This window comes from Rattus norvegicus, chromosome 11 (assembly GCF_021556685.1).
Source record: "Rattus norvegicus strain SHRSP/BbbUtx chromosome 11, alternate assembly SHRSP_T2T, whole genome shotgun sequence".
In the NCBI taxonomy this organism is placed as follows: Eukaryota; Metazoa; Chordata; class Mammalia; order Rodentia; family Muridae; genus Rattus; species Rattus norvegicus.
The window spans coordinates 50,551,498-50,577,750 of NC_141544.1; the positions used below are offsets into that span (position 1 = coordinate 50,551,498).

Here is a 26,253-nt window from a genome sequence, read left to right on the forward strand (position 1 = left end):
TGGTGTCCATATAGACTGTGTTAGTGGGTTGAGACTATAGTATCAATTTCCAGTGCTCAGGACCAAGCCATGGTCCCCTGAGGGTGAGTTTCATTTCTGAGCTGCATTTCTGTTTCGTTTCTGAACTCCTTAGGGAGTGTGGTGGGGGTGGGGTTGCTGGTGGGCAGCAAGCCCAGGCCTTTTCACTAAGTTTCTATTCTCCTCTGGAAGGGGCGGAGCCAGCACTGTTTGAAGAGCTCTGAGCTCTGGCAGCTGCACACTCAGTCACCAACCCAGGAGCTGTGAGTATTGCACTGGATTCTGTGGGAGGATAGAGGATACCTTGTAAGGCTCCTTTGCAGACATTGGTGAGCTCTGCAGGGCATTTGTTGGTGCTGTTACAATAATGAGGTCAGTGACTGTGTGTGATGTGGTGATGGGAAGGCAGTGAGCTCAGGCAATCTCTCTGTTTCAGTTCTCTCTGGGAAGGGGTGGAGACAGCTGTTTAAAGACACTGCAACCAGAAAGCCAAGCATTCTGTCACTAAGCAGGAGACTGGTGAGTATCTAGGGGGACACCCTTTAGCTCAGGGCAAGGATGCTTCTGGGTTCCTTGTGGATCCTGGGGGGAACAGTGGGACATTTCTTGGTGCTGTTAAGGTAAGGGGGTCAGTGACAGCACAGGTGGAGCTTCTTGGCTAGACACAGAGCCCCACCCAGCTGCTGATTCTGGGGGCAGTTTGAAATAGCTCCCCAAACTACAATCATCAATGCCAGGAGGCAGCAGGAGAGGGCGGGGTCCCAGGTTCTCCAAGGGTCTGGGGCTAAGACCTAAATGAGAAGTTCCAGATCCCATGCTACGTGGGCTAGGAGTCTGTGAGAAATCAGGTGGAGGACTCTTGTTAAGGGTGGGAGGAAGGCAGGTGACCCAGGGGCAGGCTGCTGGAAAGGCTGACAGAGGATCTTCATAGAGAAATGCATCTGTCCAGGTCTTCTCAGTGCCTAGACAGGAAGGACCTGCTCTGTGTGAGCGGAAGCCCTACACAACCCTGCTGAGTGCAGGTGTCCCTCAGATCTCTGATTCTCAAAGGCTCAACTGCAGGGAACATGGAGGGCAGAAATCCTGGAGAGAAAAGGGTTCTTGAACCTCTCTGTGTCCACTATAACACCTTGATGGACCCAGGAAGACTCCCACTCTTAATATCTTAGAATTGTTCTAGACAGGTATGGTAGTACTGTCTAGGGGTGGCTAGGGGTTCTGACAGAGAAAGGAGCTGGATTCTACCCCCCTGCTGTTCCCGTTTCCCACTGGCCTGAGGATATAACCCCAACAGAAAATCCTGCCACAGGGATCGTTATTTAGAATATCTGATAGATGACATATAGCATCCACACAAATATCCACTATGTACTGTACAGTAGAAGCACCCACCCCAGGCCTGACTTTGTAGGAAGGTTTAGACCCTGCACACATGTTTACATGTCTGGCCTGACCCTGACCTTCAGGTAAAGCATGAGCATGCATGAAATGTGGTGTTCTCTGTGCAATGCCATCTGCACTGGGAAAGAGTTAGGAGTGGGAAGAGAGGAAGCAAGGGTGCCCTGTAGGTCCCCTGAAAATCTGGGTTGATCTGGTTCTGGGAGCAGCTTCTGCTTGACTGGATCAAGATCTGGATGTGCAGATGCAGTCACCTCAGGTTTAGAGTACAGCTAGCTATGCAGGGCGCTGAATGTACAGACGAGTGTGTGACCTTTCAGGTTTCTCTGCTCCAAAGATCCACCAAGTGTCAAAGGTGACTCAGGAGCATTGTACATGCTTGTGATGTGCAGACAGAACACAGGGTCTAGATCCCAGAAAAGGAAACAGAAATGGAAGAGACTCTTAAGTCCTGTTTTGACTGGTCACAAGGAATCATTGGTCGTGGGTCACAACACTGGAGTCAGTGATATCCCTTGATTGTGCAGTGAGACTAATTAGGACAGCCATGGACTGAATAGATGAGGCTCAACTGAATTAAAGGGGGTGTTCTGGAGCCTGGGCCCCCTTTAATATGTAGTCTTTCCAAAGCAGAGGAAGGAGGTCCGGGTTTGAAGTAGTTTTTAGACCAATAGAATCCATGAGTGCCTTTAGAATTACTCCACTTTTATGACCCCCTCCCATAGAGGAAACAAACACCTGCCTTTCCAGAAGGACCCCTGGGATGGGATGGGCAAGAAAGAATTTAGGCAGTAATGGTGGTATATTTGGTGTAAATTTTAGCCAAGATGTCAAAGGTTGTTTTCCAGACCTTTCTAATTTATAATACTCATTTCCAACAGAGTGCCCACTTGGAAGAAGAAATAAAAGATGGTTCTTAGCACAGAGGAAAACAGGAGTGTTGATTTAGTCAACTTACCCAGTGTCCCACTGCCCGATGGAGAGGCTGGCGTAGGGGAGAACAACAAGGTATGACCCATGTCCATCTGAGGGCTGCTCCTTTATATCATACCCCCTGGAGATGGGTCTCTGCAGGATGCAGGTGTGTCTAGTCTTATCTTTGCTTGGGCCAAGAAGAGACCAGTGGCCCTCTTGTGGTGGCTTCCACTGAAGGTGTCCAGGATTCCATCTTGGGAAAGGTGGTATTAGTAGGCATTGCCAAGGCCCTGTCTAGTGCTATGTTGTCCTCTCTGCCCATACCATGACTGTGTCTCCAGCTACAACCCATTTAAGGACTCATTGAGGCACTACCTCCTAGGAGAAGCCACTTGCCATTTTTTCATAGAACTGGGATCCAGTTTTCCTTAGAAGTAAACCTGGTCTGTGGAAGGAGACCCATCAGCATGTTCCCAGTCTGACCCAGTCAGCTATCTTATCTTGGGACTGTCTACCACCCTTTAGCAGTGGGTTTTCTGTTTCCACAGTGGGATCAGGAACCTGACTGTGGAGAGGAGAAAGTGCAGCTGATGTTGCTACTCAGAACTTTGTTGTCATTCCCTGTTTGAGACATTGGGTCACCTGGCTGCCTGTCTAAGTTAAACCCAACATTTAAATCAGTGTTAACAACAGTGTCAAACATCATAGGCAATGACAAGGATCACTGTCTCTCCCTAAATTTCTTTGAATTTCCTTCTTGCTAGGCTATAACCCTCAGAGTGAGGGTCATGAGAATCTCACAGTCAATGACCAAGTTCCTGATAAATCGACTTATAAACAGGAAAGGTTATTTGGCTTCCAGTTTCAGAGATTAGATTCCATGACCATTAGGTGCCATTGTTCTATAAAGCTGGTGTTTAGTGGCTAAGGAAGAAAGGAGAGGTAGATCAAGGGTGGGGGCGGGGTTCATTTCATTCTGCCTATGGTTAGTACCTTGGTCCCAATTATTCCAATCCCACCACCTCCCAAGAACAAGCAGCTGGGAACCAAACTTCTCCAGGAGGTCTTCGAGGGGGATGTTTAATATCTAACCTCATCCACTCACACTCACACACTCAGGCAGATAGGTACTGAGTGTCTGATTTGGGAGTTTTCAGACTCACAGTAGCAGCACAGCCTCCTCTGCAGGAGGAAGAAGCCTAAGGCTGGAGCCATTTGCTTTAACAGGCACAGGTATACTCTTGGAGGCACAAGTGAGACTCTTAACACCTCTTGGAAGCACAGCTGTTGTCAGCAACAAAACAAGCCCTAGAAGACCTCCACTGCAGAACTGGGAGCAAGGCAATGGATGTAGGTTACTGTTGCTAAGTTTCTTTCCCTAGGGGAGACAACAATATATGCCCCTCCTCCTAAGGTCCCAAGGACAAAGGAAGGTGCAGTTAGACCAGCATTCACCAGGGAACCAATGCATTTGTCAGGCTTCCTTTGCAGATCAAGGGGCAAGGGTTTACAACAGGAATGTGAGTGGCCTTAAAGCAACCACACTGGAAGGTCTGCACCCAGCAGGGATGATGGCTCTCCCAAAGCTGTGTAGAGGAAGTCTCCTCCCATCACTACTCCTCACATATATCCTCCAGTCTATCTCCATTCCATGATCCTCTCCTTTCTCATGTGAGGGAAGCTCCAACAGTCTACAAAGTTGGAAAGGTAATGGCTATGTGACTGCAGAAAGCTTCAGCACAGGCTATAGCATGGGGAGCAACTTAGGAAGAAGCAGGCAAAAGATACTGAAGGGAAAGTCTGTGGTTGCCAAGAGCAGGAGGCAGAAGGGCCTGCTAGAGGGGAAAGTGTCGGGTAAGGGGAGGTGTGGATGGAGTGTCCCAGCCCTGACAATGGTGGTTTCCCTCACCTGGGGATGGGCTACCTGTGCCTTAGCTTACTGCTCTATTTTATCAACTGTTGTGAAGGGATGATACAAGGGCGTGAAAAAAATATTGCTAGGAATCAGACTTACTGCTGGGCACCATGCATAGTGAGGTCTCAGACCGAGCCACCCAGCAGCTATCCTGAGTATGTTCAGTGGGGTCAGACGAGAGCTGGCTAGGGAGTTCATGTCAGTGTTGTTTGTGTTAGTTTGAAACCCAGGATTAATCCTCTGTCGAAGATATACTTTGCAAACATTTGCTCCCTAGCTGATACTTCTTTTTTTCCTTTTTTTGGAGACCAGATAGCTCTGATAACTTTATGAATTCTTGTCTGCCTTATGCCTTTTGGACCATTTCTTTTTTTTTTTTTTTTAAATTTTTCTTTTTTTTTTTTAATTTTTCTTTCTTTTTTTTTTTTATTAACTTGAGTATTTCTTATATACATTTCAAGTGTTATTCCCTTTCCCGGTTTCCGGACAAACATCACCCTCCCCCCTCCCCTTCCTTATGGGTGTTCCCCTCCCAAACCTCCCCCCATTGCCACCCTCCCCGCATAGTCTAGTTCACTGGGGGTTCAGTCTTAGCAGGACCCAGGGCTTCCCCTTCCACTGGTGCTCTTACTAGGATATTCATTGCTACCTATGGGGACAGAGTCCAGGGTCAGTCCATGTATAGTCTTTAGGTAGTGGCTTAGTCCCTGGAAGCTCTGGTTGCTTGACATTGTTGTACTTTTGGGGTCTCGAGCACCTTCAAGCTCTTCCAGTTCTTTCTCTGATTCCTTCAACGGGGGACCTATTCTCAGTTCAGTGGTTTGCTGCTGGCATTCGCCTCTGTATTTGCTGTATTCTGGCTGTGTCTCTCAGGAGCGATCTACATCCGGCTCCTGTCGGTCTGCACTTCTTTGCTTCATCCATCTTGTCTAATTGGGTGGCTGTATATGTATGGGCCACCTGTGGGGCAGGCTCTGAATGGGTGTTCCTTCAGTCTCTGTTTTAATCTTTGCCTCTCCCTTCCCTGCCAAGGGTATTCTTTTTCCTCATTTAAAGAAGGAGTGAAGCATTCACATTTTGATCATCCGTCTTGAGTTTCCTTTGTTCTAGGGATCTAGGGTAATTCAAGCATTTGGGCTAATAGCCACTTATCAATGAGTGCATACCATGTATGTCTTTCTGTGAGTGGGTTAGCTCACTCAGGATGATATTTTCCAGTTCCAACCATTTGCCTACGAATTTCATAAACTCGTTGTTTTTGATAGCTGAGTAATATTCCATTGTGTAGATGTACCACATTTTCTGTATCCATTCCTCTGTTGAAGGGCATCTGGGTTCTTTCCAGTTTCTGGCTATTATAAATAAGGCTGCGATGAACATAGTGGAGCACGTGTCTCTTTTATATGTTGAGGCATCTTTTGGGTATATGCCCAAGAGAGGTATGGCTGGATCCTCAGGCAGTTCAATGTCCAATTTTCTGAGGAACCTCCAGACTGATTTCCAGAATGGTTTTACCAGTCTGCAATCCCACCAACAATGGAGGAGTGTTCCTCTTTCTCCACATCCTCGCCAGCATCTGCTGTCACCTGAGTTTTTGATCTTAGCCATTCTCACTGGTGTGAGGTGAAATCTCAGGGTTGTTTTGATTTGCATTTCCCTTATGACTAAAGATGTTGAACATTTCTTTAGGTGTTTCTCAGCCATTCGGCATTCCTCAGCTGTGAATTCTTTGTTTAGCTCTGAACCCCATTTTTTAATAGGGTTATTTGTTTCCCTGCGGTCTAACTTCTTGAGTTCTTTGTATATTTTGGATATAAGGCCTCTATCTGTTATAGGATTGGTAAAGATCTTTTCCCAATCTGTTGGTTGCTTTTGGACCATTTCTAAGAAACAAGGACCTAACCCACATTTGTAGGTTTTGCTGTTGTCGTTGTTTTCAAGAATATCTGTATTTTTGTCTCGTCCACCTATGTCTATGATGGATCATGAATCAATTTTTAAATTAATTAATTTATTTACAGCCCAGCGGCAGTTTTCCCTTTCAATTCTTCCCCCTCTCCCATCCACTCCTCCTCCATTTCTCTTCAGAGAAGGGCAGGCCTCCCATGGATATCAACCAGCCATGGCCTATCAGGTTACAGTAAGACTAGGCACCTCCTCTCCCATTAAGGCTGTAAGAAGCAATGCAGTAGGTGAAAAGAGTCCCAGAAGCAGGCATGAGAGTCAGAGATAGCCCCTGTTCCCATTGTTAAGAGTTGCATAAGAGGACCAAACTACTCAACTGTAACTTATGTGCAGAGAGCCTGGGTCAGGCCCATGCAGATGCCCTAGTTGTTGGTGCTTTATGGTGTAACATAGCAATGCAGGTCTGCTAAGTGTAAACAGTTAAATGTTCTAATACAGCTTAGTGAAAAGCTGGCCCTTTCCCAGATATTACCTTTGTATCTTATCAATGTCAGTTCCAGGGCTGTATGTTGTGCTCCACTAACACGTTCCATTCTGTGAAATGCCACAGCACCTCAGCTACGACTTCATCATCATCTTGAGACCAGAGGCTTCCATCGTTCCATTTCATTGCTCTGTTTTAGAGTTATTTTGCCTGTTTGCCTATTTTATGCAATTTATATGTAACGTGCTGCTGTCAGATGAGAACAGTCATTTCCATTTATTTTTTATATGAAACATTTGTTCTTCCTCTTACTTTTCCTTATATTCTTCTACCTTTTGGATTAAACATCTATATTTTAGGAGTGCATACCATGTCCTCTGCTGGCCTGTTCACTATGTTAGTATGAAACTATGTAGTGTTGATCTCAATAAATAAAATAAGTCTACCTATCAAGGAAATAATGACAACTTCCTGTATGGTGTAAGAACACTTTTTCTGCAATGCCTCCATCCTCCTATCTGTCATGGTCTTCCTTTTCCTTTCATCAGAAACCCCACAATGCATTACTGCTGTTAATGTTCAACTATCATCAAAGGATGGTGAACTCATGAAAAACCCATACCAATCACCCACCACTTGTGGTATCCAGTCCATTATATGGATTTTGGATGTCTCTCCTGTCACTTACTCTCTGGTACACAGGATGACTTTTTCAATTCCTGCCTTGCTGGGGATGAGTTTCCTCAGTTTCATAAAGAGAAAGTCTGTCTTTTGCCATTGTTTTCTGGGTTGACATGTGTCTTAGGGATTTACTGCTGTGAACAAACACCATGACCAAGGCAAGTCTTATAAAGGACAACATTTAATTGGGGCTGGTTACAGGTTCAGAGGTTCAGTCCATTATCTTCAAGGCAGGAGCATGTCATCATTCAGGTAGGCATGGTACAGGAGGAGCTGAGAGTTCTACGTCTTCATCTGCAGGCTGCTGGTTAAAGACTGGCTTTTAGGCAGCTAGGATAAGGGTCTTAAGAAGCCTATACCCATGGTGACACACCTATTACAACAAGGCAACACCCACGTCAACAAGACCATACCCAGGCCAACAGGGCCACATCTTCTAACAGTACCACTCCCTGGGCCAAGCATATACAAGCTAAAATAAGGATCTCCTGATTTTCACGAGAAAAGCAAAGGGAAGCTTCAGAATAGGACATGGGCTATCTGACTCCTAAATGGTCACATTTCAGTCAAGGTGCTTTCTCCAAGTTTCAGAGAGATAAATTATGGTATCTATTGATAAAAGGAACTTTAATTTAATTTAATATTGTTTAGTTTAATTCCTTTACCACAGAGATGGGAGAGATATGTGCAAAGTGCTGTGACCTATCCAACACTTACCACTAAACTAAAACCTCCATTTTCCTTTCTAATATAGTTGCAATTTAATTAACAGTTTTTAAAATGATACATAATTAAATAAATAAATTTTTAAAACCCTCCTGTCTTCTTGCAGATTATAAGGTAAAGGCCACATTAATGGCCAAACACATCCTAATTCCAAACCATAAAGTGTTTATTTCCAGTCCTCTGAGTAGCTTCACTCTTGCCCTAAAAGTGATATTTTTGCTGGTGATAGCAGCATAGGTTCCCATAAATATTTTTTGAAAATGGAGGTGTAACCTCGTTGTTAAGATGGACTGGCATATGCTACCCCACTGTTTTCACACTTCCATTATTTCTGATAAGAATTTTGGTTATCAAACTTCTCTTTGTTCCTCTATAGGTATGGGGTCATTTTCTGACTACTTTTAATATCTCCTGTGTATAACTAGTGAGCACCTGAAGTTTGTTGACTTTCTTCATCCTTTTTGTTAAAGTTGTCCTTAAAAAAGCAGGCCCTGTCTCTCCCTAGGTAGTAAGGGAAAGTGGCTGACTGAACTGTAAGCTGATGTAAAAGAGGTTAAAAGGGGAATTAAGGGTTAAACGTGTGGACTCTGAGACAGTGGAGAAGATGAGTGTAAAAGCTATGAGAAACATGCCAAACAGGTAGGAGAAGAGGCAGGGCTCTGATCCAGTGACACAGGGCAGCAGGCACACAGGAAGTACTTGAGGATGCTTGTAGAGTATGACTGACCTCCTTACATAGTGGCTTTTAATGAGGCTAACTGTAACACGGAAATTTGTGTATAAGGATGGCTTCTAATAAGTCTGCATTTGGGAGGCCATCTCAGACCACCCCACAGAGGAGAAACCAAATACGAGGTAACCAAGACAGACTGTAGCAACCACTCGATGACTGTGATAGAGTTCTTTACTGCAGTGGAGCTACAAACTGATCAACATGAGAATACAGAGTTTAGTATAATAAACCCCACTGGAGATCTGTGATGTGTGCGTATCTCAAAGCTGGGTAATAACACTTCAGGGCAACCGATAGCTGGAGAATTGTCACGTTCAAACACGGATTCAGAGGTGGATAGAATGGGGCTTCAATTACTGTTAACTGAGCAGGCATGACATAGGCAGTATATGAGCATCTCCCTGGTTGGGCCAGGAGATGGGCATAGAGTATGTGTGTGCTCTGCCATTGGCTCTGCCTACAACAGTCTGGAGAATTAACCAATTAGCACAAAGATTACTTCAGCCTTTTCCAGTTATTGCCATGACCCTATAAAAACTGAATGGCTTTACCTCTGCCTTCGAACCCATGTCTGTCTGTCTGTCTCTCTCCGTCTCCCTCTCTTTTCTCTGGAGATGGTGAATCTGGGGTCACCCTTGCACGTCCATTACTGGTGATCAGGAGCATGCTGTACTTTAGGTGCTTAGAACACACACAACATGGATCCTGTCTCTTCCATCATCAAGACAGCAGAATCAGCATTTTTGTAGTCCCCCAAATATATTTACCTATTTCTCATTGTCTGGGGAATTCTAAGAACACACGCATTGCTCTTGAAGTCTGTTGGCTTTGCTGGAACATCTCTTGTGGAGCAATGACCTCACTCTTCTTTTCCCTCATTTAGGATTCCGTGAACAACCTCTGCAGTCAGTATGAGGAGAAGGTGCGGCCCTGCATTGACCTCATCGACTCCCTGCGAGCTCTGGGTGTGGAGCAAGACCTGGCCCTGCCTGCCATCGCTGTCATCGGGGACCAGAGTTCAGGGAAGAGCTCTGTGCTGGAAGCACTGTCTGGAGTGGCCCTCCCCAGAGGCAGTGGTGAGAGCTCAGTGACTATTGCTCTGCTAGGCTGTGGGCCCTGGGACTTCAAAGGTAGAAACAGGTCCCCTTCCAGTTTGGGGCATAGCAGAGTAAAGGTCAAGGTGAGCTTACCATTTAGCTTGTGGTGCAATCTTAGATTGACTTTCTACTCGCACAAAGGCACCAGGCTCAGGGTCAGTCACTAGGGTTCCACCCATGCAGCTTGTCAAGCTCTCCATCAGCCTACATTACCTCTTTCCAGGCTCTGTATCCACAGAGTCGCTCCAGGTGTTGAGGCTGAACACATGTGTTGAGGATGGGGGCAGCTTTAGTCCATCACACTCTCCCATTGTACATTTTGAGAGTCACTTGAACTCTGCAGCTTGCAGGAGCTCTGATTGAGTGGGTCAGGTCCCAAATCCCTTCCTCTGAGGTGACTGCTCCTTTCAGAGAAGAGGCTGGTGTCCAGGTTAGTGTTGCTGTTTAAATTCTATGGCTGAGGCAGTCACTGGACACTTAGGGAGCGAACACAAAGTGTTCAAGGACACAAAGTGAAAAGACATAGACACGACAAGAGTAGGAAGGAGATCATAACATGAAGAATGATGAAGTAGCCTGGAGGACAGATTGAAGAGGATGTTTAAGCTAGTAGGATATGTCAAGTATTTTAAAGGTTCTCCCAAAGACACTATGGAACTGAGAGTGCCACACTAGGAGGAACTGCCCTAAGCGTTCCTTAGCTGTCAGCCAGAAGTGGTTGGTAGCTTTTGCCCCAAATGTATAACCATGACCTGGGTTCTTCTTCCGAAAATATAGGCCTGAGGTCACTCTGGACAGACAGCATCAGAGTGAGGCCAGATGTTTCTATTCCCAGCAGGTCTGCAGATGAGAGTGGGAAGGTGTGGGCACCTCTAGTCTAAGGCCCCATACTGGTGTGTGCGACAGAATACTAGATTAACATGAACCTCATTTTATAGGTATTGTCACCAGATGTCCCCTGGTGCTGAAATTGAAGAAGCTGAATCAGGGAGAGGAGTGGAAAGGCAAAGTCACCTATGATGACATCGAAGTGGAGCTCTCTGATCCTTCAGAGGTGGAAGAGGCCATCAACACAGGTCAGTACCCTGTTTCTCTCTTACCCTCAGACTGTCTGCTAACACTGTATCTTGAGACAGAGGAGAAATGATGAGTCTATCTGTCAGGACTTTCTCCCTTCTAAGCTACTGTCACACAGGAGGCCTGCACAGAAGAGGCTTTGAATTCATTTTCTGTGACTGTGGCACAGTTCCTCACAGAATGCCTTCTAGGAGGATTTACATCGTATTGTGGATTCAAAGGGTTTTGTCCATGGTCACCTTTTCCTATGATCCTGGGAGCAACATTATTGTGACAAAGACAAGTGGTAGCAGACAGGAAACAGAATGTCACGGAAATAAAACCTATGGACCTGCCCCCAATCACCTACTTCCTATAGCATAGTTCCACATTCCAAAGTGTCAAAATAAGACCAGTTGAGGACCAACGCAACTTTTCAGTGCAGGATCCTGCGGCGTCACTGCCTAGCCAAGACATGCTTTCCCAGAATTCTCTGGAATAAGATCCCCTCCATCTGCCCTTTTATCTCCTTGTTCTACCGCACTAAGCTTGACCAGGCTATCTTTTTCCTCCTTTCCAGGTCAGAACCATATTGCTGGGGTAGGGCTGGGGATCAGTGATAAACTCATTAGCCTGGATGTCAGCTCCCCACACGTCCCAGACCTGACTCTGATTGACCTTCCTGGAATCACCAGGGTGGCTGTAGGCAACCAGCCTTCAGACATAGGACGGCAGGTGAGACTCTAGGTCCTACTCTGACACATTGGGCTACAGGGGTGCTGGAGTATGTGTAAGAGAAATGTTGTGGAACTGGAGTAAGACTGCATAGCCAGGCCTGAGCACGAACTCCATGTTTGATAGAAACAGGGAGGCAAATGGGTGCAGTCCCTGGAGGCCAGGGCCTGAACCCTGAAGCAAGTGGATGGTCAGGACCATCTCATTCTTGATCCTGTCTCCATAATTAAGAGTCACTATCTCATTCTTACAGATCAAGAGACTTATCACTAACTACATCCAAAAACAAGAGACCATCAACCTGGTGGTGGTCCCCAGCAATGTGGACATTGCCACCACAGAGGCCCTGAGCATGGCTCAGGAGGTGGACCCTGATGGGGATAGGACCATCGGTAAGGAGAGTGGGAGATAACAATGGTGTGTGAGTGCAAATGAGATACATCTCCTGGTTCCAGGTTAACTAAGCTTAGGATCCCACTGAGGACAAAGAAAGGGACCCCCTCATCTCATCTCCCTGGTGAAAAAGGTCCAAGGAGCCAGAGTTGGACGAGCACAGGGAGGAAATCATATCTGCAAAGACTCGTTGGGCCAGGGGCCATGGTAAAGTCCATGGCAGAGTGAAGAATGAGTACCTGTAGTTTGGAGGTGGCCATGGAGAGGTGCTGAGGAGTCTGTAGATGACAGAGGGGCTCCACTGTATTCACAGGGCCACATACCCAAGTCTCTGTGTGTGGGTTTGCACCTAGCATGGGTTTTGTGTAGATCATGTCTGCCTCAGCCAAGGATGGGATCCTGGTGGCCAGTGAGAGCTGAGCTTCCTGCTATCTTGGAGCAGTGTGCATCCTCTGGTCTCAATGCCTGTGTTTCAGGGATCTTGACCAAGCCTGATCTGGTGGACAGAGGGACTGAAGACAAGGTCGTGGATGTGGTGAGGAACCTCGTGTGCCACCTGAAGAAGGGCTACATGATAGTCAAGTGCAGGGGTCAGCAGGACATCCAGGAGCAGCTGAGCCTGGCTGAGGCTCTTCAGAAGGAGCAAGTCTTCTTCAAGGAACACCCTCAATTCAGGTGCCTCTGCCATACCGTCCCATGTAGTGAAAATTGCTGGTCAAGAGCAGACCTGACATGAGGGGTGTGTGTGTGTACAACAACCTGAGGATGCAATGCACCTTGGGAACCACTGTAGAATCTTCCTTTAGGCAAGAAAAATGCAGAAAGTACTACTTAAAGAGTGGTAAGTTGTGAAAAGGGGAAGGGAACTTGCCAAAGTGCTACAGTCAAATGGTACACGAACCAGAGTCACAAGAGAAGAGCAGAGGAAAGGAAGGAGACGCAGATCCTGGCAGTACCTTTGATATGTCATAAAGGTAGACTCAGCTACGTGAGATATCAGTTCAGACATCCATGGCAGGGACGACTGTTCACTAGTTCCAGAAAAATGATGCCAGGTTATAGCTCGGTAAGTTACAGCATAACAAAGGCCGGGCTGCAATAGACACAGATGATAAGGACTGAGATTCCAAACACACTGGCTGCTGATGGCTTCAAATCCCACAAGACCTCTGTAATTTCCTACTGCAGGAGCATTCTCTTTGAAAAGGCTGTTTTAATCTTAATGAGAACTCTTTGATTTTTTTTCCATTGGGTGTGATGTTGGCTATAGATTTTTCACATATATCCTTTATTAAGTTGAATCAAGCCCTCTCCATCCCAAGCTTCTCCATGACTTTTGTCATGAAAAGGATATTAGCTTTTTTTGTTTGTTTGTTAGTTTTTGTCAAAGCCTTCTTCTGTGTCTAATGAGATGATCCTGTGATTTGTCTTTGAGTTCATTGTGTGATGGATAATAATAACTGATTTACATATGTTGAACCATCCTTCTGTATCTGGAATGAAACCAACTTGGTCGTGATGAATGATATTTTTGTATGAGTTTCAATTTGGTTGCCAATAATTTATTGAAATCTTTGCATATTTCCTCATCCAGGAGAGCAGACTGTAATTGTCTTTTTTGATTGTTTGTTTGTTTGTTTGTTTGTTTGTTTTGTGTTACCTGGTTTCGGTATCGAGGTCATACTGGCTTCAGAGAGAAGAGTTTGGAAGCTAGCCTTCATTTTCTTTCTCGTGGGAAATTTGAACAGAAGTGGTGTGAATTCCTTGAAGGTAGAATTCTCAGGGAATGCATCTGATCCTGAGCCTTTTTTAGTTGAGTTTTTATTTCTGCTTCAATCTCTTTCCTGGCTATGAATCTGTCTAAACTATTTATTTCAATTTGGCTTAATGTCAGTCTGTTGTATACATCTAAGATTTGACCCATGTCTTTTAGGCTTTTCAGTTTCATGGAATGAATTTACATATTGTTTTTTCCAAGAATGTCCTTATGAGTTCCTGCATTCCACCTGAAACTATTGCAATGCCTCTCTTTTCATTTCTGATTTTATTAATCTGGGATCTCTCTCTCTCTCTCTCTCCCTCTCTCCCTCCCTCCCTCCCTCCCTCCCTCCCTCCCTCCAATTTGGTTAATTTAGCCAAACGTTTGTCAATCTTGTTTATCTTTCCAAAGAAGCAACTTTATGATATTTTCTATTTTATTTCACCTATGTCAGCCCCGATTATAGATTTACATTCCAATTCAATGTATGGAGGTGTTGTTTGCCCTTGATTTTCTAAGGCTTTCAAGTGATCGTTAAGTTATTAATTTGTCATATCTCAACATTTTTATATACTTATGCTGTAAACAATTCTCTTAAGACTGCTTTCACTGTCATAGAATTTTATATGTTGTTTCTATATCCACTCAATTCTTAGATTTTTCATTTTATTTCTTCCATCTATCATCTATTGTCTATCATCTATCTATTCATCTATGCACCTATCTATGATCTATCATCTATGTCTCTATCTATCCAGCAAATTATTGAAATCTTTAAATATCCATACTTCTTCCTAATAAAAATTATTATTCAGTAGTGGGTTGTTTAGAGTCCTCGACTTTGTGTATTGTTTGTAGTTTTTGTTGCTGTTAATACATAGCTTAATTCTCTTGTGGTCAGATAGAATAAAGGATGTTATTTAACATCTTGTGTTTGTTGAGATTTGATTTGTGTTCTAATGGGTGATACATTTTAAAGAAAGGTCCATGGACTACAGAGAAGAATGTAGTCTTAGTGTTTGAGTAGATGTGTGTGTGTGTGTGTGTGTGTGTGTGTGTGTGTGTGTGTGTGTGTGTGTTAGGTCCATTTGATTTTTCTGTGTCTGTCTGTCTTTTTTCTTTCTATTTTTTTTCCTTTTGAGATAAGACACCCTGTGTTTAATGTCTGTAAGATTGTATTGTCCTTTTCGTATTTTGTTCCTTCCTTTCGGTATAAAGTGTCCCTCCTTCTGTCCCTCCCCACTCTTAGATTTAGTCTTTATTTGTTGAGACAGGGTTTCTTTGTGTAGCCCTAGGTATCCTGGAACTCATTCTATAGACCAGGCTAGCCAGGCTGGCCTCAAATTCACAGAGATCCTCATGCCTCTATATCCCTAATGGTGAAATTAAAAGTATGCACCACTATGCCTGGTCCACTCTTATCTCTTTTGATTAGTTTTAGGTTTATTAGGTATTGGAACATCTACCCTGTTAGTATCCTAGATCCATGTGCTTTTCTATCCTTACCTGAGGTTGTCTATCATTGATGGTAAGCTGTGTTTTCTGGAGGCAGCAAAAAAAATAGATGGATTCTGTAATATTCAGAGTTATTATTCCTGGATATGTGCTAATTCCTGTCATTGTTGTTGCTTTGTTTGTTTTTGAGTATGCATTTTGAGACAGTGTCTCACTGTACAGTTCTGTCTATCCTGGAATTCACTATGTAGACCAGGCTCACAGACTGCACTACCATGCCTGGCTTTCTTGTTGCTTCTGTGGTGTTCCTTGACATCTTTTGATAGACTATTGTGGTATTGCCTATGTATTCCCCATAAATTCTTGGTTATGTTTATCCTTCTCTTCAGATCCAGGTATTTTTTTAAGAATCCTTTGTAAAGCTGTTTTAGCACTCATAAATTCCCTAAATCTGTTATATCATGGGAAATTTTATTTCTCCATCAATTTTAATAGATAGCTTTGCTGGGTATAATTGCCTGGGTTCATGTTTGTGCTCTTTAGAACTTGGAATACATCTTTCCAGGTTTTCCTGGCTTTAAAAGTTTCTAATGTGTGCCTGCCTTTAATCCCAGCACCCTGGAGTCAAAGACGGGTGGATGTGTAGGAGCTGGAGGCCAGCCTAGTCTACATAGTGAGTTCTAGGAGAGCCAGGGCTACATAGAGAGACCTGGGTTGTAAAAAAAAAAAATCAAAACTAAAGTTTTCATTGAATTCCATTTCTATCCTACCATAGTATGTTTGTTATTGTTGTTTGTTTGATTAAATAAATTGATCAGTGTTAGAAATTTGATCCCTAATAAGAATAAGCTGTCACAGGCAGGAAGAGTTCTAACTTTCTTATGCCTTGTATCCTACCCATAACAGTGTACTGTGTGAACACAGATTTTGGTAGCATGAGACTAGTATAGCTTTATGCCTTGAAAAGCTCATGGCGTAAATCCTGTCTTGGGTCAGAGTGAGTCTCCCCACTTTACTTGTTCATCACACAAATGCAAACGCATGTCAGTGAATTTGTATAAAGACCTGGATATGTATGTATTATGTATATTTTTGTATATTATGCATGTGAGTGTACATGCATTTACTCATATGTGTAGCCTATCTGGAAGGTTGTGTATATTAATATGAATTATGTACATATATTGCAGGAGTTTGGGGGGGTCCTGCTTGAGGTTTAGTAATAAAGACACAGTGTACTACAAAACACTGTACAGTACAAAACTGCTAGCCTATTTCGGCAGGCAGTCCCTCAGCTAGCCATCCAGACTCCACCTGTCTTCCCTGCCACTGTGTCTCTAGCACATGGCTCTCTCTGCTCTACCTCCCAGTACTGCTCCTGTTCTTCCTCCGCTTCAGCTCTAGCCTTCATGCCTTTATTAACTAAGAGCCTCACTCCCTCCTCCTACAAAAAAAAACGTTAATAGCATACTGGGAGAGCTTACTCACAGCTTACTCACTCTAGAACAATCAGCAGCAGACAGGATTGTGCTCTATGCCTGCAGCTGACCAGGTTGACAGCTATGTGACCTCCCCCATGGTAGCTTGCTTTATTAACATGATAATGTCAGAGAATCATCTCTTTGGGCAGATAAGAAAGTGACAAACATTTCCATTTAGAAAGTAGGTGTTGTGGCTATAGAAATGACTATACCATATATCTTGCCAGCACCTGGCACTGCCAGCACAGCAATTAACAATTGAGAATAGAGGAACACACCGTCATAGCCAGTTGTTAAAGTATCTGTGTAGATAGATAACTCTGACACATGTACTGTGTGTGTACTCACTTACCACATATGGAAGGAAGGATTTGTTGTGTACTTGTGTGTGAATCTATCACACATGGACAGGGATATGTGTGCTATGATAACATATGTGTAATTGTGTAGGTTGTTTTGTGGAAAGCAGAGTTTACTGTGATTATTACCTGAGCCGTGGGGGATCATTGCAGAACTATCCAAGCTGATTTCCCTACACCATTCTGCATACCCACCCCTGAGTAGGTATCCCATTCACTGAGAGAACCAAAACTGCCCTGAACTACCCACAGCAGGCTGCAGACTTATTTTCTGGCCAGGTCTGATGGGACCCTCTATCCTGTTCCCTCAGAGCTCTTCTGGAGGATGGGAAGGCCACAGTGCCCTGCCTGGCAGAGAGGCTGACCATGGAGCTCATCTCACACATCTGTGTAAGTTTTAGAGATCCTGCTAGAAACAAGTGTTTGTGGAACCCGTTGGACCTATTGAAAACAAGAAAGAGCTTAGGGGTGTTGGGTTGTTCCAACTTCCCCTGTTTTAGAAGCTGCTAGAAGGTGCTCTGTGGCATTTTCCTGCAGAGAATTCATGTATACATGTCTCTGATACAGAAGGAGGTGTCCCTGGGTGGCTCATATTTTAGGAACCAGCCATGTACAGTGGACAGGATTATGTACCGTATGGAGGTGTGGGCAAACCTGGGAGGGGGGAAAGATGCTTCTCAAGTGCTTCTCTATACCAGGAAAATGGTCTCAGGACTTTAGAATGTTGTCCATGTGTCATGACGACTGTGTAGCATAGACTTGGGGCCTTGTTTGCATTCCAGTCTAAATTTCCATGTTCCACTCACCTCTTTCCATTTCAGAAATCTCTTCCTTTGTTAGAAAATCAAATAAAGGAAAGTCACCAGAGTACAAGTGAGGAGCTGCAGAAGTATGGTGCAGACATACCAGAAGATGAGAATGAAAAAACTCTCTTCCTGATTGAAGTGAGTATTGTCTGTGTGTTCAGACATGGCGACTACATCACTCTCTACCCAGGAATCTCTCTGGCGCTCTTCAGATCCCATATCTCCACAGCTGATGGAGATGCATTCTGCCCATTTAGTGTTAAAAGGGGAGACAAGATAGAGACTGTGGTTGAGTTCATGGGTGGAGCTGGGTGGCATTTTTCTTTTGTCCACACTGAGAGAAGAGATCTCCCTGAGGATCTCAAAGAGAGAGGGGTAAGGGAGGTATTTCCTTCTGCAAAAGTCCCTTCTCCATACTCTTCTGCTGGGCCCACCCCCAAATATCAAATGATGCTCCTGCCTGCAGGGTACACATGTTCTTTCACTATCTTATCCCTTGCTTGAAAGATCTTTCCTTATATTGATGTTTTTCTTCTTGACAGAAAATCAATGCTTTTAACCAGGACATCACTGCCATAGTAGAAGGGGAAGAGATTGTGAGGGAGAAAGAATGTCGCCTATTCACCAAGCTCCGTAAAGAGTTCTTCTTGTGGAGTGAGGAGATCGAAAGGAATTTCCAAAAAGGTGGGTATCTTGTTCAATCTGTGTTGCTGTCCTTAACAATCTTACACACCATTGTTATAGACACTAGAAGTTCATCATTCTCAGTTCTGGGTGCTAAGAAATCCCAGGTCGGGACACCAGAAGGTGTGGTGTCTAGGGCGGTCTTCATCTCTACTTACACGATGACCCAGCCTGGTCCTTGTGTGAGGAAGTTGAGAATCAGCTTCTCTTGTCCTCTGTTCTGAGAACACTCATCTCCTCTGGGAGGATGGGGCAACCATGTCCTGGTCACTTAAAGGCTTGCTTTTCAATGCTAGTACACTAGAAATGAAGTTCTTTTTATGATCTGGGTAATGTATCAGATAAAGATCTGACAAGAGACCAAAGTACAGTTACTACCAAAGCTAATTTGTGAAACATAGAGGTTTTCTGGGTGTGGGGTAAATAAAGGAATATGGGTGATTACAGACACAGAAATGACTCAGAGACATCTATATCCTCAAAGCCCACCCCAGCATGAGTGATTGCATATGAAATCTAGTACATACTGCACATCCTGCAAGATAGTGATCTTTCTGGGTAGTTCAATTGGTCTGAGCCTCTGCCAGGCAGCTTGACTTGTCTATGCCTCTGCCAGGCAGTCTAGCTCATCCAAGAGTGACTTTCAACAGTCCCTTTTGTGTGTGTGTGTGTGTGTGTGTGTGTGTGTGTGTGTGTGTGTGTGTATATACTTGAGGAGGGGGCCTAGTGAATCTTATCAGTTTCAGAGACTTCCTGAAACCACTCATTTGTTTACTTTCTGAATTTTAAGAGCTTTCCAGGAGGTGGTAATGTTTAATTTCCCTTAGAAACATCCTATTTTTTCCCACCTCCCTCTTAACATCTTATGTCTTAGGAGCACCCTTCAAAATAGACAGTTTTAATCTTGGAGGACACTGATGCATGTGCAGGACCTTCAGTCTGGGGTATCTTAATGTGTTTCATTATGACAATGTGAAGATGATACAAGTACATGCAGCCCTCTACCTCTGCAGTAGCCCACTTCTCCCTCTTCAGATCTTCAGAATCTGAAGCAGGGGGAAAGTGTTAGACATTTATTCTTTGATCATATATCAGTGCTGTCATGGCTGACAGGAAATCCAAGGGACTTTGCCTTCCTTGAAGTTGCTTGATGAAAACAGAGAATTGGTTTTTACAGATGGAGAATGTGAAATGGTACAGTTGCTATGGATGACAGCAGTGACCCCTAGAGAAGGGAACACATGCTGCCCCTTCCACTCCCCAGGGAGATTTGGAAGGAAGTCTACAGGAAATAGACAACATTTAATTCTTTTGGCCTTGACCTGACATTTCTACCCAGATTTCTACACGTATTCTACTCTAGGAATTTATGCATACTTGTCAATCCTTGTAAGGCCGTGAGTCACCGTGGATTAAATACCACCCTAACAGACTCTTTTATATTTAGTATCTTTAAAAACCTCATCTGAAAATAGTCCCACCCTAAGCTCCTGGATGGTTAGGACGACAGCACAAGAATTTTGAGGAAGGCAATTCAGCTCTTACCATCACTCAGTGGAGTATTTGAACCCACAAAAAGGTGTGGAAGGAGCAAGAACCACAAACTACTTGGCTGATGAGCCTTGCAGGCAACATACTGAGCCCCTTCTGTCACAGGGGCCTGTGTCCTGCAATTCCATGTCAAAGACACTCAGAATCTACACATGGAGTAGCCAGAGGCAGAGCATAGGGTGCAGAGGTGGAGACAGAATAAGGTGAGGGACCAACTGTTGGGAAGAAGAGTGGTTCCGGGGGTGACAGAAACTTCCCAGAACCAAGGATAAAACTTTAGAGCTCAACTTACAACTCTCCGGATGTATTTAATGTCTTGTTTAATGAGGTAAGCTTCCTTTTCATTAAAAAATATTCTTTAGGTTTGATCTTCTTCAACACCTACATGGTGACTCACACATCCAACTGTACCTCCAATCCCAGGAGATCTGACACTCTATTCTAGCCTGTTGTGGCACCATATGCACACTGTACACAGACATACATGCAGGAAAAACACCCATACACATAAAATGATAAAAACAGAACAATAACAAACACAACCAAACAAAAAAAAAATGGTCAGTTCATGGTAGAGAAAGCTGCGACCATCTGAGTCTGCTGCCTAATTCCATTAGAGGGGAGAGGCACTAGTATTTTGTGTCGTGAACAAGGGATCAAGTCACACTGCAGACATCAGATGCTTATTTCTCCTGTCATCTTTGGCTGAAGGGTGCCTCTCCTCCCATCCAGTTTGTGATGCTGTCTAGGGTTCATGGGACCTACTGAGCCATGTTCACTGACCCTTCTTTGGTCAAAATTCATAAATCCACATGCTCAGGTCTTGTAGAGACTATATTTTCCTTTGGTTTCCACCTCTTGGATTCTATCATGGTCTCAGACTCTGATCTTGCCTTTTGCCTTAACTGAGAAGTACCATTGAGATGGCATTCTTCTCTATGAACCTGAATATTTTTATTTCTTTCCTTTTCCTTTTAAAGATTTATTTATTTCGTTTATATATATGAGTACACTGTGACTTTCTTCAGACACACCAAGAGAAAGCATCAAATTCTACTACAGATAGTCGTGAGCCACCATGCTGTTGCTGGGACTTGAACTCAGGAACTCGGGAAGAACAATCAGTGTTCTTTACTGCTAAGCCATCTCTCCAGCCCTCCTGCCCCAGTAGCTTTCAATATGCAGACATTTATTCGATGCACTTTATCTTGGTAAACTCAGAATGGGTTTGTTTAACAAAGTCTGTAAGATGGTTTTATAAACAAGTAATATTCCTCCTATTGTAGGTTCTGATGCTTTATATAAAGAAGTCTACACATTCGAAATGCAGTATCGTGGCCGAGAACTACCAGGGTTTGTGAATTACAAAACATTTGAGAACATCATAAGAAGACAAATCAAAACCCTGGAAGAACCAGCTATGGAAATGCTTCACAAGGTCACTGGTGAGTGTTGCACGGGGTCTCACTGAAGAATGCTTTTGTTGCTCTTAGCCATTTTATTTCTGGGATGGGGACACCTCAGAACTGTCTCTCAGTATGAGTTCTAGGCAGGGGCTGGGGCACAGGTTTTCTGTGACCCCAGATACTACTGTAGTGTTCAGGAATCCAACCTATTCTAACCCTGCAACAGAGTCATGTCACCTCCTAGCCCCTTAACTCAATCCGGTAGAGACCACAGTCAGAGTCCTTCATCCACGAGGTTGAAGCCTGAGTGTGCTTCTCTCTTCACTGGGCAAAGAAAGGAGAATGGAGGGAAAGAGAAGGAAAGCACCCACATCCCTAATCTCTGCCCTGGTTTTGCATCTGAATAGCATGAACTCATGTTACCCCTCACCACATTGAACTGCTTCTTTCTCTCTTTAATCAGAAATTGTACGGGCTGCCTTTACAACGGTTTCTGAGAAAAATTTCTCTGAGTTTTTTAATCTCCACAGAACTACCAAGGTAAAACCAAATGTATTATTTTTAAAGCACAATGAGTAACAGTAGAGAGTCAGTGTTTTGGATTGAGATTATTTCTGCTTTTCTGTGCTTGCTTGGACAAGGCTTAATTAGGTTCCTGCTTAAATTTTAATGATGAGGCTACTGGTGCTGTCTGACTAAAGTAGGGATGTGGAGAGGAGGGGGAAGGGATGAAGGAACAGAGCTAGAGAGAATTCAGAGATTAATGCTGAAGTACACTAATGAGTACCCTGTCAGGGAGGCTCACAGGCCCACGTTTAGGAAGACACTCCTGACATTGAGGGAAAGGTGACAGATATGGAACTCAAGGGGGACATTAAGATGGGTTTTGGGAAGTAAAACATTTATTAGAAGAGTTGATAGTGTTATAGAAAAACAGTATATCAGCTGCTCTGAGGAAAGTTAGTCCCCAGGGCTCCAGAAACCCTTCCAGGGATCTGAAGAGGAATGAAACTCACAGGAGTGACTCAGGGTCCCTGATAAGTCTCTGAGGGAGGAGCAATATTTCATAACCCTCTAGCCATGCTCTCTGATACCCCAGCAGGCAGAAGGAGACGAGGTGGGGGAAATGTGGCCACTGGTAAGCATCAGATAACCATCAGTAGCCTTTCAGTGTCCTTTGATGTGTGCAGGGTGTCTTAGAAAATGTATTTCCCAAAATGAGAAATCAAGGTATCTCAAAGCCTATTGAATTAGTAGGATAGCTGATATTCTGTGAAGCAGAGGGAAGGGAAAGGCTGCTGGATTCTTGGGGCCAGAGTAGCAGTCTGGCCTAGACTCCATCAGTGAGAATGCTGAATGAAAGGTTTCCTCCATGGCTGTCCGTAAGTCCCATGACAGGATGCCCATAGATGACTATCCTAAAGTGACCCTTCTTATATCTGCATATTCTCTGGTAGAGACTACATCCTTCCTTCCTGTAGATGTCAAAGCTGCTGAAATAGCAAGGACAGTAGCTGAAGAGAGTAGCAAGGGTCAGAGCTGAGAGTCCACAGAGGTCCCAGCCCTTGCCTACCTGTATCCCTTACTTCTCTCCTTCTTGTGACCAAATACCTGATAAGAACAACTTAGTAAGGGTCCATTTGGGCTCACTGTTTGAGGGGATATGGTCTGCTGTGGCCAGAAAGACAGCAGTAGGAATGGGAGGCACATGGTGACACCTCTCTGTTTGAAAACTGATGAATGCTGATATTCAGAAGCCCAAACTATAGGATAGCACTACCCACATTAGGCTGGGTTTTCTATCTCAATTAAACATCTCTGGAAATACCTTCTCAGACCTGATCTAATGTAGAATCCTGTGTGATTATAATCTAGTCAAGGAACTGAAGAGGAGATTCAGTAGTTAAGAATGCTTACTGCTCTTGGAGAAGACTTGGGTTCAGTTTCCAGTTGCCACATGCAGTGGCTCCAGATCCATGGGATCCAGTCCCATTGTCTGGCCTTTGTACACACTTGCATGAATACAGTGCACAAACACATACAACACATACACACACACACACACACACACACACACGATAAACAAACTAATCTTTAAATCCATTCAAGTTGACACTGGAGGTTGACCCTTGTAGCAGGGGGCTATTCATACCTAGCTCAGCCCTCCCCTGGTTTCCACCTTCAGCTCAGGGTGCGTCTGCACAGATGAGTTGAGCAGGGGGCGGGGATTGGGGAACAGGGGCTACTTCCCAGTACTGACTGCTTGTATTGCTGCCAAGCGACTAGATGCTTGTGGACCTGTGGAATGCCCTGTGTTCTTACCCCATGGTAAGCAAATCGTGATGACTGTTGGCTTGCTCTTCTCTTTCTTTGCAGTCCAAACTTGAAGACATCAGATTAGAACAGGAAACGGAAGCAGAGAAGGCGATCCGGCTTCACTTCCAGATGGAACAAATCATCTACTGCCAGGACCAAATTTATAGGAAAGCCTTGCAGAAGGTGAGAGAGGAGGAAGCTGAGGAGGAGGAGAGGAAGCATGGCAAAAGCAGGTCCGCTCAGTCCCCAAATTTACAGACCTCATCCATGGATGAAATCTTCCAGCATCTGAATGCCTACCGCCAGGTAAGTGTGTGAACACATGGGGACTGGGGTTTAGCCCATGTGGTCTCTCTGTTTCGGTGTCTCTCTTTGTTTAGGGTGGAAGTCTGCAAGGGGTTTCAGGACAAGTATGTCCTACAGCTCTAGGTGAGCCTCTGGGAAGTGATTCTAATTCATTCAAATGAACAGGTAGCTTAGAGAAATTGATATCTGCCTTTTATGGTCCATGCGACCCTGGCTGTGTGGCTTAGACTCTCAGATCATCAGCTTTCTTCTCTGTAAGATGTGTTTTCCCCATCCTGAGTACCAGTGATGCAGTGTAGGGCCCTTAGCACGGTATTGGGAATCCATGAGCTCATCAAGGAGAAGTTAGGTCCTGACACCTGTTTGGTGGGGCACACATCATGAACCCCAAGTAAGAGCAGGTCCTACTCAGTCAGAGCCACAGGAAATTGAAGCACCACACAGGGAAAGTCATGGTGACCTTCTCATCAGACCTTTGACCTGCTCACTGCCTACTAGGAGTCCAGCCTTGTCATGTGACCAAGCCCAAGGTGCCTGCATTCTATGGCCATGCACCTATAGACAGTCAGGTTTGCTATCTGACTCCGGGACTCTGACAACTCCAGGGACCTCAACAATTGGGGGAGCACAGGTTTTATCCTTCCTGCCTGGCTTTATTTCTCAGAGCATAATGTCCTCAATGTCTCTACATGTCATACTGTGTGAATCAGGGCTCGTCTGCAGACATCATCTCTTTCTTTTGGCCAAGGCCTTCTTCCCACTCAAGGCACCCATGACTGGTTTTCTTCGGTCTCTGCCCCTTACCTCCTCACCTTACCTTTTCCTATTCCCTCAGTCCTCTGCCAGGATACTGAGGGGCCTGAGGGAGGGCTGTCCCTACCAGCATCTCACTACTCAGAGATGACATGGTATGCTCAGGCTCCCTGTACCTCCCCCTCAAGCCTTTTGTGTCTCCCTCTACTAGGAGGCTCACAACTGCATCTCCAGCCACATTCCATTGATCATCCAGTATTTCATCTTGAAGATGTTTGCTGAGAAGCTGCAGAAGGGCATGCTCCAGCTCCTGCAGGACAAGGATTCCTGCAGCTGGCTCCTGAAGGAAAAGAGTGACACCAGTGAGAAGAGGAGATTCCTGAAGGAGCGGTTGGCAAGGCTGGCCCAAGCTCAGCGCAGGCTAGCCAAATTCCCTGGTTAAGCTGGCCCTGTCCTTTCCTGTGTCTCCTGGATAATTAAATATTCAGGGACAGAAGGGTTCCAGCCTTGTTGTGGTTTGCCCTAAGATATCTGTATTTTGATGCTAATTCCACTGCCCCAGGGACAGCTGCCTAGTCCTGTACTCAGGAATCAGGTGACTTCACCAGAAACTTCTCCCCATTGAATTTGTAAAATACAGGTGAGGGGCACATAGAGGATAGAAAGAGGCCTGTAATTGGACCAGAAGTAAGGATTGGTGGGAGAGAAGTTTAAAGGAAGGGGAGGATACTGGAAGGGAAAGAAGGAGAGGAGAGAGATAGAGAGAAGCCATGGCAGGACAATATGGCAGGTGACATTAAGATTCCATGCTGTACCTTTACAGGTTGTTACAAATGTTCTTAAGGGATGGATGGTACTGGGCTTTGTATGTTTAGGTGGGCAATTATATCTTACCAATTGGGTCAAAGATTATTGTGTTGTGTGTTCTTTTATGTGACGATTTGAGTGTAGCAAAGTATGCGGCAGCAGGAGACACTAGGCCACCGAGGAGTTGGGATGTGTTTCCGCCAAGATGTCTAGGAGATATCCTGGGGCACCGTGGTGCTGGACCTAGAGAGGTAAAAGACAACAATACTTTTCTTATTTTTTTAATATTTTTACAACAATAGATGGCGCCTAACGTGGGGCTACCTTTCCTGTAGCTAACCACCACCCTTTATCTATAATAAGTATTAGTACTAATATTTTAAGGAGCTTTCTATTCACTCTGAGATGATAAAGAGAAAGAGGCTCCAAAAATTCAGCAAGTAGATGGGTAGAAGAAGCCACTTTGCTGAGTACCCTTCCTACCCACCATGTCCTCTACATTTTAGCACCCTGC

The 26,253-nt window shown here is 44.5% G+C and overlaps 2 protein-coding genes across 7 annotated transcripts in view; one reads left to right on the forward strand and one right to left on the reverse strand.

The window, feature by feature from the left end:
• The first annotated feature begins 223 nt into the window (after positions 1 to 223).
• Mx2 (MX dynamin like GTPase 2) lies at positions 224 to 25,839 on the forward strand. Of its 4 annotated transcripts, none has more exons than XM_087575628.1 (15): positions 259 to 347; positions 455 to 537; positions 2,298 to 2,424; positions 9,659 to 9,851; positions 10,811 to 10,948; positions 11,509 to 11,663; positions 11,917 to 12,055; positions 12,533 to 12,731; positions 17,422 to 17,500; positions 17,932 to 18,054; positions 18,459 to 18,600; positions 21,438 to 21,596; positions 22,021 to 22,097; positions 23,934 to 24,179; positions 25,144 to 25,839. In XM_087575628.1, the coding sequence occupies exons 3-15, from the start codon at positions 2,326 to 2,328 to the stop codon at positions 25,372 to 25,374; spliced, it is 1,980 nt and encodes a 659-aa protein (XP_087431754.1). In that variant the 5' UTR covers positions 259 to 347; positions 455 to 537; positions 2,298 to 2,325; the 3' UTR covers positions 25,375 to 25,839.
• Tmprss2 (transmembrane serine protease 2) overlaps positions 25,481 to 26,253 on the reverse strand; it is a 44,570-nt gene continuing 43,797 nt past the window's right edge. For all 3 annotated transcript variants that reach the window (XM_087575290.1, XM_087575291.1, XM_087575292.1), the window contains exon 12: positions 25,481 to 25,982. In XM_087575290.1, the coding sequence (XP_087431416.1) occupies positions 25,816 to 25,982 (167 nt within the window). In that variant the 3' untranslated portion in view covers positions 25,481 to 25,815. The remainder of the gene's footprint in view (positions 25,983 to 26,253) is intronic.